The following is a 15,075-nucleotide window of genomic DNA, read 5'->3' as shown; positions in this document are numbered from 1 at the left end:
TGCCCTATCGGAGAAGGTTATATAGGATGTAGTAACTGTAGCATGCTTGGGATGGACTTGGTATGTCTCGCTAGTTCGGAGTGGTATAGTTTTAGAGATGGATTGTTTGGACCCCTAGCTATGGTAAGCTTGGGTTCCTTAGCAGATTGATTATGGAAAGGTAGCAAGGATTGGGATTTCTTCTCGAGCATTGAGCAGCAAGGGGTAAGCAGGATTGAAGTGGGTGAGAATCCTCCGAGTGTACAAGGGTAGGAGCACGCAGATCCAGAATGAGTGCACGATCTCTGAGAGGGAAAAGAAGTAGCATAGCATATGATGGATTGAGGAGTTCAAGGTTGGGAGTTTGAGAAACTCCCCCTCAGCTAGTGCGTGTATTGGTGATGGTTAAAGCGTGGTTGGGAATTCAGGTTGGTGGATCACCTGTAGGACTCAAGAGAGTCGGAATGAAGATCTTGAGAATTGATAGCATGGGTTGCCTTCGTATTAGCAGTCAGTGGTAGAGAGTGTTGTAAGACTACGAGGCAGTCGTAGCATTCATTAGTAGTCAGTGGTAAGAAGTGTTGTAAGACTACGAGGCAGTCGTAGCATTCACTAGCAGTCAGTGATAGAAAGTGTTGTAAGACTACGGGGCAGCCGTGACATTCACTAGCAGTCAGTGGTAGAGAGTGTTGTAAGACTATGGGGCAGCTGTAGCATTCACTAGCAGTCAGGGATGGAATGTGATGTAAGACTGCGGGTAAGCCGTAGCATTCCATAGTAGCTTCGTTGGCGGAGTTGGGGCAAGACCCTTATCTCCTAGTGATCAGTTAGGGATCAGGAATGGGCAGTGGATGAGAATGATAGGGAGTTTGCCTGTATAGCCCTAGAGAGGTGAGACCTTGGGATAGGCCGCTCCAGGATATAGTTGGGTGAGACCCGTGGGCGAGGCCTATCAGAGATTAGCAGTGTAGGTGAGACCTGAGAGCAGGGTTGCTCAGTAATATGGTTGGGTGAGACCCGTGGGAAGGCCCGAGCGAGAGTGGTTAGACAAGTAGGACTAGAGGGATAGAGGCGGGTGGGACCCGTGGGCGAGGCCCGTGAGTTTTAGTAGCACAGGTGGAACCTGGTAGGGACCTTAGTGTCAAGATAGGGAATCGGGGATCCCAGGATTGTAGTGCCTGAATGGCAGAATATATTGAGCAGTTATAGGTGGTCGAAGTTTCTTCGAAGTCGCTGGGAGCGACTAGGAGTTGTGTTGGGTCTAGCGACCGGTGGGAGCTGGTAATCCAGATATTGGTAGATTGGTAAGGACCAGGGTGGTATCAGTTAATCCGGAAGGCAGATATGGAATAGCAGAGTTTTCAGCCAGTAACAGTGTAGGTAAGCAATCCATGGTGGGATTCAGTTAATTGATTGTGGTGTGCTCGACACCAAATTATAGTAGAAAGAAATGTCCAGTGGATACTGGCGATAATGACCCGTACTGGAAGTAGCGGGAATAATGGATTGGTGAAGATAGGATCTTCACAGTGACAGAGGAAATAGTTGGTTATAGAGCATCGCCTTGGGAAGGCAAGGGAATCGCGTAAGGAAAGAAGGGGTGAACCCCTATGAGTTCAAGTGCAGTACTCGGAGAGTACCAGAAGGATTGTCGGTTGAGTAAGTTGTGTTTCTAAATTGTTTAGGGTCAGGGTTGACCCGAGGTTTTTATCTATGAGGATTATGATAGTCAGAATGACCGGGTGGGAGACCAGCGAAGGTAGGCAGCTGGTGTTGGGATAATTGGTGGGTATTGGAAGCAGATCGCAGGTGGTTGGCTATAGCAAACTTCGAGGACGAAGTTTAGTTTAAGTGGGGGAGAGTTGTAACACCCAAAGTCTGGAAGGCCAAGAAAGGAAAGAAAACCCTAATTTTAAGGGGCGACTCGGCGAGTCCAAGGAGGAACTCGGCGAGTCCGAGCGAAATCCAGGTCGAGGAGTAAGTGACCGACTCGACGAGTCGGCCAAGGGGACTCGACGAGTCTGGTCTGTACGAGGAAAACCCTAAATTCGGGACTTGGAGCCTATTTAAACGTCTCATTCTTTCCCCAAGGGTTCCTTTACTGCCTCTCTCACCCAGAACATCGAACCCTAAGTCTCCATTGTTGTGCATTCAAGCTTCCAAGCCATTTTTGGGTGATTTGAAGGAAGAAGAAAGAGGGGAATCATTGAAGCTTCAAGGATTGACCTTAGATCTGAAGTTTGGGGAGCCTTTCTGAGGTATTGAAGGTATTAAGTCGTTTCCTTCCTTTAGATCTTCTATGGTTGTGAGATTCGGGGCTTTTTAAGCCATAGTTAGTCATCCATTCGAGTTAGAAGCCGGATCTGGAGTTGCTACTTCAGATCTAAGCATATTTTGGTCCTGAGAAGCATAAAGTATCTGCCCATGAGTTGATTATGGAGCCTCTTTGCCTTAAACCCTAGTTTATGGTGTGTTTTGCCTAGATCTCCTTCTCTACACGTAAAGTTTGCAACTTTACGTGAGGAATAGGCTTGGGAAGGGTAGATCTACAGTTTGGAGTCCATGCATGACTCAGAAGTCCTCTTCATGTATGTAGATCTGAATGGACTCGGTGAGTCCTTTAAGTGGACTCGGCGAGTAGCATGAAGATGAGGAGGAACTCGACGAGTGGGATGAACAACTTGTCGAGTCGGATGAAGTTGGGCAGGAACTCGGCGAGTTTGAAGAACAACTCGGCGAGTCTGTTGAAGGTTGTCTTGGACTCGGCGAGTCCGTTCTTGGACTCGGCGGGTCAGGTCGCGAAACCCCAAAACCTTCGAGTTGAGACTCGAATCAGTGAGTCGAGTGGAGATTCGGTGAGTTGGATAGGTCAGAACTCGGGAATTGGTAGACTCGGCGAGTCATGGACTGACTCGGCGAGTCGAGTCGCGAATGGAAGGACTCTGAACATATGAACTCCGCGAGTCAGTGGGGTGACTCGACGAGTAGGGTTGACCTGGAAGGTTGACCATGACCAGGACCTTGACTTTGACCAGAGTTGACTTGGTTGTCTTTCAGAGGTCAGTTAGACTAAGTGTTGCATTGATATTGATAGCTCGGGGAGCTAGTGGAGCAGGAGTTCAGAGAGTTGTCGGGCAGCAGCTAGTGGGATCATCAGTGAGTGCAGCCAGTGCAGGTGAGTTTCCCTTTTGTGTGAATTGGTCTATGGCCATAATGCCGACTCATGTAGTTATGAGTAGAAGACCCGGGGGTTAGCCCTAGGCACAGTATACTATTATGATATTCAAGACGAGTTCCAATGATAGCGGGCGGGTGCCCAAGGAATGGTTTATGTGATAGTTTATACTTGTTGTCTGTGTGATACTTGTATGTGCCTGGTAGGGAGGTGAGTGTGGGCGAGGTCCCGTAACTCACCAATAGTAGAGTGTGGATGGTGTTCCACATCTCATTAGCAGCAGATCAGGGGCGAGGCCCAAGTTAGGGAAGGAGTGAGGGTGGGTTGGGCCCGCACCTCACTATCAGCAGGAGTATGGACGGGGTTCCATGACTCACCAGTAGCAGGACAAGGGCGAGGCCCAGAGACAGGCGAGGCCTTATAGCAAGATCCGTTAGTATGTGTTTAGCTTATGTGATGCGATATGTTTATGTGTTATTATGTGTTAGCGGGCGAGGCCCTGTGACAGGAGGGGCCTAAGTGAAACATATCTGTATCCGAGCGGGGCTCGAAGCCAGGCAGGGCCTGCAGCGGCGGGGCCGTTGTAGCGGGCGAGGCCCGAGGTAGCGTGCGAGGCCCGAGGTAGGGGGCGAGGCCCAGGATAGCGGGTGTGGCCCAGTTTGTGCAGTATGTGGTTATGCATGGTATGTGGTAGGGTGGGGAACTCACTAAGCTTCGTGCTTATGGTTTTCAGTTTTGGTTTCAGGTACTTTCGGTAGCGGAGGGAAGAGCTCGGGGTGATCGCATGGCACACATCATAGATTAGACAGGCTGGGAATGTTTTACTCTGATAACGAACATGTGTTTTGGAAACTAATACTTTGCTTATGTTTTGAATCGATAATTTTGCTTAAAGTAATGTTTTATTAAAAGAAATTTTTAGTCTTGAATTTTGGGACGTTACACAAATCATGCTATCTTAAATGCTTCTTTTCAAGGCTTATGTTCAATGCATTTACACTGCCTAACTGTCATCCAATACACTAACCCTTGTAAACTGAAAATGGCTACTCCATATCTTGAATACGTCTACTCCATATTTAAACAATAATGATGCATTGATCTCCATTTTTCTTTATAAACAACCAAGATTTGCATATGTGTTCCACACACGCTAACCCCAAAGAAAATTACTCCACAAGTTTGAAAATAGCTTCTTCATGTTTATCTTTCTCTCATAAGTTCCAACTTAGAAGTGAGATTAACCAATATTTAGTGATGGATCAACAAAGAAGAAAAAGAAGTCCATAAGAAATGGGTTGCAATCGAGTCATTGATTAAATAGAAAATATGAATGTTGGAACAACTTGGTGCCTTTCCTTGTTGCACCAAAAGTTGCATAACACAAGTCTACATAAGGGGTCGTTTGATAGTTGCTGACTGGGTTAGAAGCTAATTGGGTTAGAAATGCTGACTGAGTCTACATCTAACTGAGTTTATGACGTTTGATTATTTCTCTGACTAATTGTGTTGAATCATGAAAATGACCATATTACCCTTATGTTGTCGATTGTGTTAGATAAAATAATTATAAAAATACAAACTATCACATAAAATCCAAATTAAACATACATCATTTAAAATTCAAATACAAATTGTCATACAAAATCCCAAAGTACATAATAAATTGCATACAAGTTTAACATTAGCCATTTGAAAGTAACTAATTAGCAATTTGGTCACGCAAAGTAGTCATATAGTCAACAACTTCTGAACCCCATTTTATGCCTTGTATGTTTTGGCCCTCATTTCCTCCACCTTCCATATTAGGATTAACCATAGCGTTTTGTTCAAATTTCGTAAATAAGTCATCTTGAATATTGTATTTCCTTATAAAATTATGGACCGCAACACAAGCAATGACTATGTCTCTTTGCACTAGAAAAGGATAAGGATCCACTTGTTTTAAAACTGAAAAGCTCGCCTTCAATACACCATATGCACGTTCAATGATATTTCTAAGTTGTGCATAAGCATGATTGAACCTTTCTTCCTTAGTTAAAACTTTGTTTCTTCGCAAATCGGCTAACCAATACCTAGTATTGTGGTATGGAGCTATAAATCCACAGGTGTTGGTGTATGCGGCATCACAAAGATAATATTAGTTGTAGATGATTGAAAAACTTATTATATAAATAGTACAAATAATAAATCTTATAGAAAAATTACAAACTTAGTGGATGGAATGGAAAACCGAAGTCGGATTAATGCAACTTCTTTCAAAACTTTAGAATCATGTGATATGCCCTCACATCCACCTCATACAAAGAAGAATATCATATCAAAATCACAAATTATGCTTACATTTTGATAACATTCACCTTTTCCTCTTCCCCTATAGCGATTTTGTTGATAAACGGGCAAAACTACATGTACAAGTGTTGCATCTAGTGCACCTATTGCTCCAGGAAATATATTTATTAGTCGTCTATGTCATTCTAAGGTATTTCTTGTTGGATTAAAAGATGTTGGCACTATAATTTTTTTTGAAAAACACAATATTGCACGTAGGACCTCATGAAAACATTGACGAATTGTTTGTGTGGAGCAGTGAAATCTTCCTTTAACTGCTTGAAAAACGTTCATTATATCCTATAACATGTAAAAATATAGTCATATTCTCTTCAACACTTATTGTACTACTACGTTGCAACCAATTTCTTTGTGTAAAATGATTGTATAATAATACAAATGCATCTTGTGAAAGACGCATCATATCGTAACATTGTATAGGATCTATGGTTATCAAATCTTGTGTATACGTATGCCCATTTTCTACCGGTTCGCTAGCACTTATTCTTTTAATTATATGTTGCCTTTGCTGGACCAACATCAATCAATACCATGAGAATAAAAGGAAATATAAAAATTGACCTTGTTTATCCATATATGACCTGTAAAATGTTAAATACAAATTATATAAAAATCAATAACATAACAATCAATAACATAACAAACCATAACATATAAATGATGCAAAACACTTAACATTCCATAACATATAATTCCAACAACAAAAATCCAAAACACATAAAAAACCTAACAAAAAAATTCATAACACATAACATCTCTAAACATAAAAATCCATCATATGAACCATAACATGCTAAAGTCAAACAATGAACCATAATATACCAAACTCAAGCGATTAATTCAAACTTTTTTCCTGCATTTGTTACCCACGACCCACAAGTAGACAAGTTGAGGAGCAACCAAATTTTCCTATTACCCGTACTTTCAGAATAACATAAGTGTATTTCATATCATATTCTCTCCACTCCAACCTTGCCAACTTCGCCATGCAATCATCCATCTCCTTGTGAAGATTGTTTGCTTGTGCAGGCTTGACAATTTCTATGCCAACTTCTTTCAACTCATCATTAAGTGTGGTTTCATTGGGACCATTTCATTCCCCCCCCCCCCCCTGTGTTTTCTTCCGCCAAGATGATTGGGTATTGTTGAGGTTGGGGTATCCATATGAGGTGTTGGCTCCTCCATCTCATTATCCTCAAAATCATGTGTACCAAACACTTCAGAGGGATGAGGTAGTGTCGAAGATGGACCCCAACTATGAACGTTGGTCGAGGTCGCCCCATCAAACAGTTGGGTACAAAGATAACGGCAAGGTAGGGGTGCATTTCTCAGCTTATCTACACACTTGTTCAACTGTTTGAAAATTTAATAAATATTATCAAACTAGTAAAAAAATAATCTGATTATATATATATATATATATATATATATATATATATATATATATATATATATATATATATATATATATATATATATACCTTGGCCTCCGCTTCCCATTCTTCATCAATCATGTTGAAAGAGTTCATTAAAGGATTATAAAGATTTCCAGTTTTATTTTCAGTTTTAACAACACTGGATACTTTGCTTTTAAGTAGTCTTATCGGTTTTTCATTTGTTTTCTATCGACAACAAAATTATGCTCATTTTTTAATTTCTCTGCGACTACAATCCACCACGAGCTTTCTTTTAGGCCACCATCCTCCCGATCATCAGTGGTTTATTTGTGTATACATGCCTCCAAAAAAGTTTTGTCCACACTCCCCAACTTCTAACTAATTCTAGTTTTTTATCTGTCATGTCTATTAAAAAAAAAACTTAACACACATAGCATAAATCTAATTTCATCATTTTTTAACTGCAACCACAAATAAAATCTGATTTCATACCATGATTATAAAACATTTCAACAAATTCAGATTTCATATAACAATGCTTACAACATAAATCAAGAGCATACAACTTCACATTTAAGCTTTCATACAAAAGATTCATATTTTTAACAAGTTTCAGATTTTATCTTTCATATATATTCAGATTTCAACTTTCATACAAACAAATTTCATATTTAAACTTTGGGAAAACTACAAAAAAGTCCTTACATATTGGTCAGTTAATCGGTTTAGTCCTTAATTTTTTTTATTCAATTAAGTCCTAAAAACCGCTAATCGTATTCAATTTGACCATTATACCCGGTCAACAGATAATCCAACTTTCAAAAATTACACTTTTTGCCTAGATTTCAAATTTTTTATAAATTTGGTCCAAAATTTACCCTTTTGGCCCAAATTTCAGAATTCTGTTGTGAATTCATCATAACTTTAGTTTTTTTTTTTACAACGTTTTCCCAAATATAATTTTCGAATATATTTTTTTTGTAAAATCATATTTAGAAAAAAAAACATATTTTTCACATAAAAAATCTTCTATTGTCTTTTGTAAAAACATACTTATATATTTTTTATAGACACCTATTTTATAATAAACACATTTGTAGTCAAACACGTTTATATATAAAATGTATACAAACACGTATTTTATAAATAAATGTATACAAACATGCTTTTATATATATATATATATATATATATATATATATATATATATATATATATATATATATATATATACAAACATATTTTTGATAAAAATCATCATTTGAGAAGTAAATTATCGACAATTAAATTCTCCTTTTAAATGTATACTCTAAATAATAGTTATATAAGAATTAATACCATAAAATAATAACTTATTCAAAATTCAAAAGGATTTTTGATCACTGATAAAAAAATATATGTTTCTTCAAATTAAAAACAGAATTTAATGTCACACAACTTTTTTGTTTCAACCCACACAACTTTATATATTTGTTTTAAACCCAAAATAATATATCAAAATGGGTTAATTTCAAAATTATAAGTTACCATATTCCAAAACAAATTATATTTCACTGTTAGGGGTTTACCTTTCATTACCTTTGTGTTAAAGTTGGGTGTCCAATCATACATGTTACCGAATAGAAATAATACCGAAAGAAACTATTCGCATCCGTCGTTTGGTGCGGGCAAAAGACTAAATCAATTATGAGACCAATATGTAAGGATTTTTTTGTAGTTTTCCCTTAAACTTTCATAGAAACATATTCTGATTTGATCAAACTGATTTCATAACCTTATAATTTGTCACATACAAACTAATTTCAGCTTCATATAAAACTATCATACAAACAAATCACATACAAAATTACTGATATCGTACACACATGGTCATATTTCGTGTAGACAATTTGATTGGAAAAATGATTTCATACATCATAAAAAAATAGATGCGATGATTTCATTTGGCCTCAGGATAAAAAAAAAACACCCAAAGACTAACCTGTTGTTGTCGATGATGTTGTAGATGGCGATTTCAAAATTGAAGGAATAGTCAGAACTTGTTGAGAAAGCATCGAAGTGGGAGGAAGTCGCCTGAGGAATCTGTTTTAAGTTGTGTTAAAAATTGAAGGAATGGAAGAAGATGTGATGCATGATTTCTTTTAGGGTGCAAGGGAACAAATGGAAAGATGGGTTTTTTTTGGTCAACATTGTTTTTGTGGGGACCGAGTCAGCTCATTGGTCAGTTATTGCTGACCGGGTCAACAGTTTTGGAGGTCCATCAAACAACATGACTGTTGACCGAGTCAGCAGTCAGCTCTAACCGATCCGGATAAGTGCAAAACAAATGACCCCTAAGTGACTTATTAGAAAGATATGTGTGACACCTAAGTGCTTCGTTGAAGATGGTGAATATACTTGATGCAAGGATAGAGAATAAGTTCGCATTTCTTGAAAGTATCCAGAATATGTAAGTACATGCTTGTATTTTGAGTTTGTGTTCTATGTATATGTTTTGAAGTTTAAATATATGTTTTATTTCTTTATCTTAGCAATGTTCGTGTTTTATGCATGTTGTAAGTATATGTTTTCTTATTTTAGTCATGTTCATGTTTCATGAATGCACGAGACAGAGAGAGTAATTTTGTTTTTAAAACAAAAAAGTTATTATCCATTTTAAGACGTTCTCATGTTACATAATTACAACGTAAGTATATACATTTAATTATATGAGATATTAAATATCATCTTATTTATTCTTTTTTTCTATCTTCTTTATCATTTTTAAATGATGACAAGTACAATAAAAATGTATTAAGTATATTAAATATGACAAGTGTTCAAATCATAAGTGAATAGAAAGATGGTAGGTAAAAAAATACAAATAAATTTGATAAATGATGCTTTTTGAATATTTTAGAATGTTAAATGGTATAACAAACAAGTAAAAAAAATCAAATGATATTCTTTACGAAATTAAAAAAAAAAAAAAAAAAAAAAAAAAAAACAAAGACCTTGAAATGATAATACTTTTGAACAAAATATTTTTTTTTTGTCATTTTTCTTTTTTATTATAAGGTGGTAAAGATATTCAAACATTTGAAATACCGTTAGGAGTTAGGACTTTGGGTCTTGGAATACTGATGGATTAGGATCTTCCCTCATAATTTCAAATTCTTGAAACAATTGCGCGAAATCAACGCAATTTCCACAAGTTAGTTCCATGTCTCCACGTATACCCTACACAAAAACAAAATTTCTAACAAAAATGGTGAAGATTTTGCGTTATAATCGCAGTTATTTTCACCTTGGTCCTCTTTTTTTCCCCAATTTTCCTTCCCCCATGTTTTTCTTCCAATTTGTTATCGTCCCCATCAAGATCTTCGAAATTACAGGTATATCTTTGTTCTTTTTTGTATGCATCTTTTGAATTTCTCAAAATTTATTAGATTCTATCGTTTTTATTTACCTTATCACATGTAGAAATCCCAATTCTGAAACCCATATTTTTCAATCTGTGGGTAGCTTTGAAGATTGAACATGATTACAAATGCAGATGAACCTTCAATTCGAAATCCCTTTCGTTATTGTGATCTCTTACGATTGCAATAACACATGATGAAGTGAAGAACCCTAATCGAATGTTTGTGTATGCGTTATTGAATGGAAAACAATAACAACCAGTATTTGTATGACCCTAATTTTGCCCCATTTCCATCCACTTTCAATCAACCTCCATATCCACCTCAAAATTCAGCTCCATATCCCCCATACCCTTACCCATATCCATACCAATCACAACCACCACCACCTGTCGGAGCACCACCACCAGTATACCCTCCTCAACCCTATCCATATCAGTACCCGGGATACCCATATCCTTTCCCTACACCATCACCAACACTGGAAACTCAACTAAACAGCCAAGAAAGTGGTGGCAGTGGGTCTACTGCCGCCACTAACCACCCTCATGAAGATGACAACAACTTGATAAATCAAAATCCATATGAGAATGAACCACCTTTGAACCACCCGGGGCATCATCACAGTGCTTCTTATCCAAGTGCTGGAGCCCCAAATCTCACCGGGTCCCTCGACTCCTCTTCCTCCCAATGTCTTGCTATACAACAAACCGCTTCACTAGATTTAGCAAGCAATCAAAATTACCAAATCGTCCCCTTCGCTGCAACTCCTAAAAAGGCTCTAAAAGTCCTTCTCCTACATGGAAACCTTGATATTCTTGTCCACGAGGCGAAAAACCTTCCAAACATGGATGTGTTTCATAAAGCAATGGGGACAAGTGACCCTTATGTCTCAATTGCTATAACAAGTGCAGTTGTTGGAAGAACATATGTTCTTACAAACGTTGAAAACCCGATTTGGAATCAAAGATTTAATGTACCAGTTGCACATCACACTGCTGAAATCCATTTCCTTGTGAAAGATAAGGATGTTATGGGGTCACAACTTATAGGAGCTGTTGCAATAGCTGTTGAACATATATATTCGGGATCAAAAATCGAAGGTTTTTTCCCTTTAATTAATGCAAACGGAAGACCTTGTAAGAATGGAGCTGGTTTAGCACTCACAATGCAATATTTCCCAATGGCAAGATTGTCTTTTTACAACTTTGGAGTTGGAGTGGGACCTCAATATATGGGTGTTCCGGGGACTTATTTTCCTTTAAGGAGGGGAGGGAGGGTTACTCTGTATCAAGATGCACATGTCCCAAATACAACCCTCCCAGATATTAAGCTAAGTGAGGATGTGCATTATGTTCATGGGACTTGTTGGATGGATATATTTGATGCAATTACTAATGCACAACGTCTTGTTTACATAACGGGTTGGTCTGTGTGGCATAAAGTGAGATTAGTGCGTGAAGAAGAAGAGGAATCACCACCGACTCCTTTAGGAGATCTTTTGAAAGCAAAAGCACAAGAAGGTGTTAGGGTGTTGCTTCTTGTTTGGGATGACCCTACTTCAAGAAACATTATGGGCTACCAAACAGTAAGTTATTATTCACTTGATTGTTTCTTGAAATGGAGAATGATTTGAGGAAATTGGTATATGACTTTTAGTATGTGTAGGATGGATTAATGGCTACACATGATGAAGAAACAAGGCGATTTTTCAAACATTCTTCGGTGCAAGTCTTGCTTTGTCCTCGTATGGCTGGAAAAAAGCATGGCTGGATGAAGAAGAAGGTTATTTTTTTTTTTTAAAAAATCAAGGTTTTGAATTTGATAAAAGATACTAAAAGGTTATTTACCTTTTTTGTTTTTTTTTTTAGAAAGTTGGAACTATATATACACATCATCAGAAAACCGTGATTGTCGATACAGATGCTGGAAATGGTAAAAGAAGAATCATATCTTTTATTGGAGGACTTGACCTTTGTAATGGGCGATATGATACTCCACAACATCCCATATTCAGGACTTTAACAACTCTTCATTCAGATGACTATCATAATCCAACTTTCACAGTAAATATTTCAAATTCAATTAATTACATTCAATGACAGATGTTTTAAAACAAAATGCAAGTAAAAATAAATAATAATGACAGGGGAGTGTTACTGGTTGTCCAAGAGAACCATGGCATGATTTGCATAGTAAAATTGATGGGCCTGCAGCGTATGACATTATGACAAACTTTGAGGAAAGATGGATAAAGGCTTCAAAGCCTAGGGGTATTAAAAAACTTAAGGCTACATCTGATGCTTTATTGAAGTTGGAAAAGTTTCCTGAAATTTTGGGTGCAAATGATGAACCTTGCCTTAGTGATGAAGACCCTGAAGGGTGGCATGTACAGGTAATAATTACCAAAAAAACATCTTTCTTGAAAATTTGCTAAAAAAAGAACAAGAATAGTATGAAAATGTATAAAGTCAAGCAAAAAAGATAGTTTTTTTTGACATTTTTTGACATGTAAACAAGAAAAACGAAAAAGGCAGAATTTTTATTTTGATTGATGCAGATTTTCCGTTCGATTGATTCAAACTCTGTTAAAGGATTTCCAAAGGATCCACATGTAGCTACAGCCAAGGTGATGAGATTTGAACAAACATTTTGTTGAATGGATTATTTTTTATTTTTTTTATCAATGATTAATAAATAAACTTATTTGAACAGAATCTGGTTTGTGGAAAGAATGTGATGATTGATATGAGCATACATTCTGCTTACATAAAAGCCATTCGTTCTGCACAACATTTCATCTATATTGAAAATCAATATTTTATTGGATCTTCATACAATTGGAAGTCTTACAGAGAGTTGGGTAAGGAACATTTCTTTCTTTCTAACGTGATATTAATAATAAATATGAACTTTAACGGAGTATTTGATTGATTATAGGTGCCAATAATTTAATTCCAATGGAGATTGCACTTAAGGTTGCTAGTAAAATCAGAGCACAAGAAAGATTTGCTGTGTATATTGTGATCCCCATGTGGCCAGAGGGTGTCCCCACGGGGTCCGCAACTCAAAGGATTTTATTTTGGCAGGTAACAAATACAATGCAATATTTGTTGACTGCTATATTTTTAAAATGTAAAATGTAAAGTAAGTAAATTAATTTGCAGAACAAAACAATGCAAATGATGTATCAAATTATCTACAAGGCTTTGGTGGAGGTTGGTCTTGAAGAGGCGTTTTCACCACAAGATTATTTAAATTTCTTTTGTCTTGGAAACCGTGAAGCCCTGAGCCCGACTGATAGTTCACATAGCCATTCTCCTGATAATACTCCTCAGGTTAACATTCAATTTTTTTTTTTTTTTTTTTAGAAAAAGAAGAATGTTTCTGTTTATGGAAAGTTATTTTATATTTTTATTTTTAGGGACTTGCCCGAAAGGGCCGGAGGTTCATGATCTATGTTCATTCGAAAGGAATGATAGTGGATGATGAGTTTGTGCTTATAGGCTCTGCAAACATAAATCAACGCTCTATGGAGGGAACTCGAGACACTGAAATTGCAATGGGAGCTTATCAACCTCATCATACTTGGGCTAAAAACCTCACGGATCCACGTGGACAGGTAAAACATGACAGTGTTTGTGTTTGGGACTGAAACTGAAACTGACATGACAAATTGTATTGTGTTTGACTCTGTGACATGCTGAAAGTGATATGATAGTTTGTATTGCGTTTGACATGCATTGAACTAGGAGTGACATGATAGGTTGGAGTGTATTGGACTGAATATTTTAGAGTTTGATGGATTTTGAAGGTTCACGGGTATAGAATGTCACTATGGGCAGAACATCTTGGGACGGTTCGGGAGTGTTTTGAAAAACCGGAGTCAATTGAATGTGTAAGACAGGTTCGGTCAATGGCTGAGGCCAACTGGAAACAGTTTGCAGGAGATGAGATATGTGAAATAAATGGTCATCTTATGAAGTATCCTGTGGAGGTTGTTCGAAGTGGCAAAGTCAAATCTCTTCCTGGATTCGAGAACTTTCCGGATGTAGGAGGTCAAATCATTGGCTCCTTCCTTGGGATTCAAGAGAATTTGACTATTTGATTCATGTTGTAAAGAAATCCCTCCCCCCTTTCACTTTTTTTTTTTTTTATCAAAGGTTTGTGTTGTTAAAAGGACAAATTCTAGTGTTTCAGAATGTTGTTGCAATATTTGACATCAATATATGTATAAATATGAAAATGACCGGTTTTTTCCTCTTATGATTCGATATATTATACTCTGTAACAGTAAGTGTAATCGAGAGGTGAATTTAAATCATGTATTATCATAATAACAGATCTTTTATCAAAATGTCTTATAATCACCCAAAGGAAAATTCATATTACATAATTATTTTTTTCTAATTCTGGGTATGCACCATGTATTTGGATCTTATACTATAATGAAAAAAATAAGTTGTGATTATGTAACGTGAATTTTAATTTTGAAGTCTAGGTATTTATTATCATGACAAATCTTTTATCAAAATGTGCAATTAACCGAAAAGAATATTTATATTAGAAAACATTTACAAGTGTTTTCTCATGAGTGTGCAATATGCAGTATGTTTTTCACCTTATATAGTAATGACAAAGAACGTTTTAACTTTGTAAAAAGAATAAAATTACAATATTGTTTAATGTTTATAAACAAAAAAAAAACATAAAAAATCGCTAAATCTATTTATGTTGAAACCCAATAATGGAAAATTTGGCTAAGTACCAG

At 36.9% G+C, this 15,075-nt stretch overlaps 1 protein-coding gene across 1 annotated transcript; it reads left to right on the top strand.

The window, feature by feature from the left end:
* Window positions 1-10,004: 10,004 nt before the first annotated feature.
* LOC145061863 (phospholipase D gamma 1-like) lies at window positions 10,005-14,559 on the top strand. The gene is made up of 11 exons (XM_079009442.1): window positions 10,005-10,277; window positions 10,408-11,892; window positions 11,973-12,089; window positions 12,176-12,370; window positions 12,454-12,699; window positions 12,865-12,933; window positions 13,020-13,167; window positions 13,245-13,393; window positions 13,472-13,642; window positions 13,729-13,926; window positions 14,119-14,559. The coding sequence occupies exons 2-11, from the start codon at window positions 10,546-10,548 to the stop codon at window positions 14,410-14,412; spliced, it is 2,934 nt and encodes a 977-aa protein (XP_078865568.1). The 5' UTR covers window positions 10,005-10,277; window positions 10,408-10,545; the 3' UTR covers window positions 14,413-14,559.
* The last annotated feature ends 516 nt before the right edge of the window (window positions 14,560-15,075 follow it).

Source organism: Lactuca serriola, chromosome 7, assembly GCF_051521515.1.
Source record: "Lactuca serriola cultivar US96UC23 chromosome 7, Lser_US96UC23_V15, whole genome shotgun sequence".
Lineage (NCBI taxonomy): Eukaryota > Viridiplantae > Streptophyta > Magnoliopsida > Asterales > Asteraceae > Lactuca > Lactuca serriola.
This window is presented reverse-complemented; position numbering and strand designations above follow the sequence as displayed.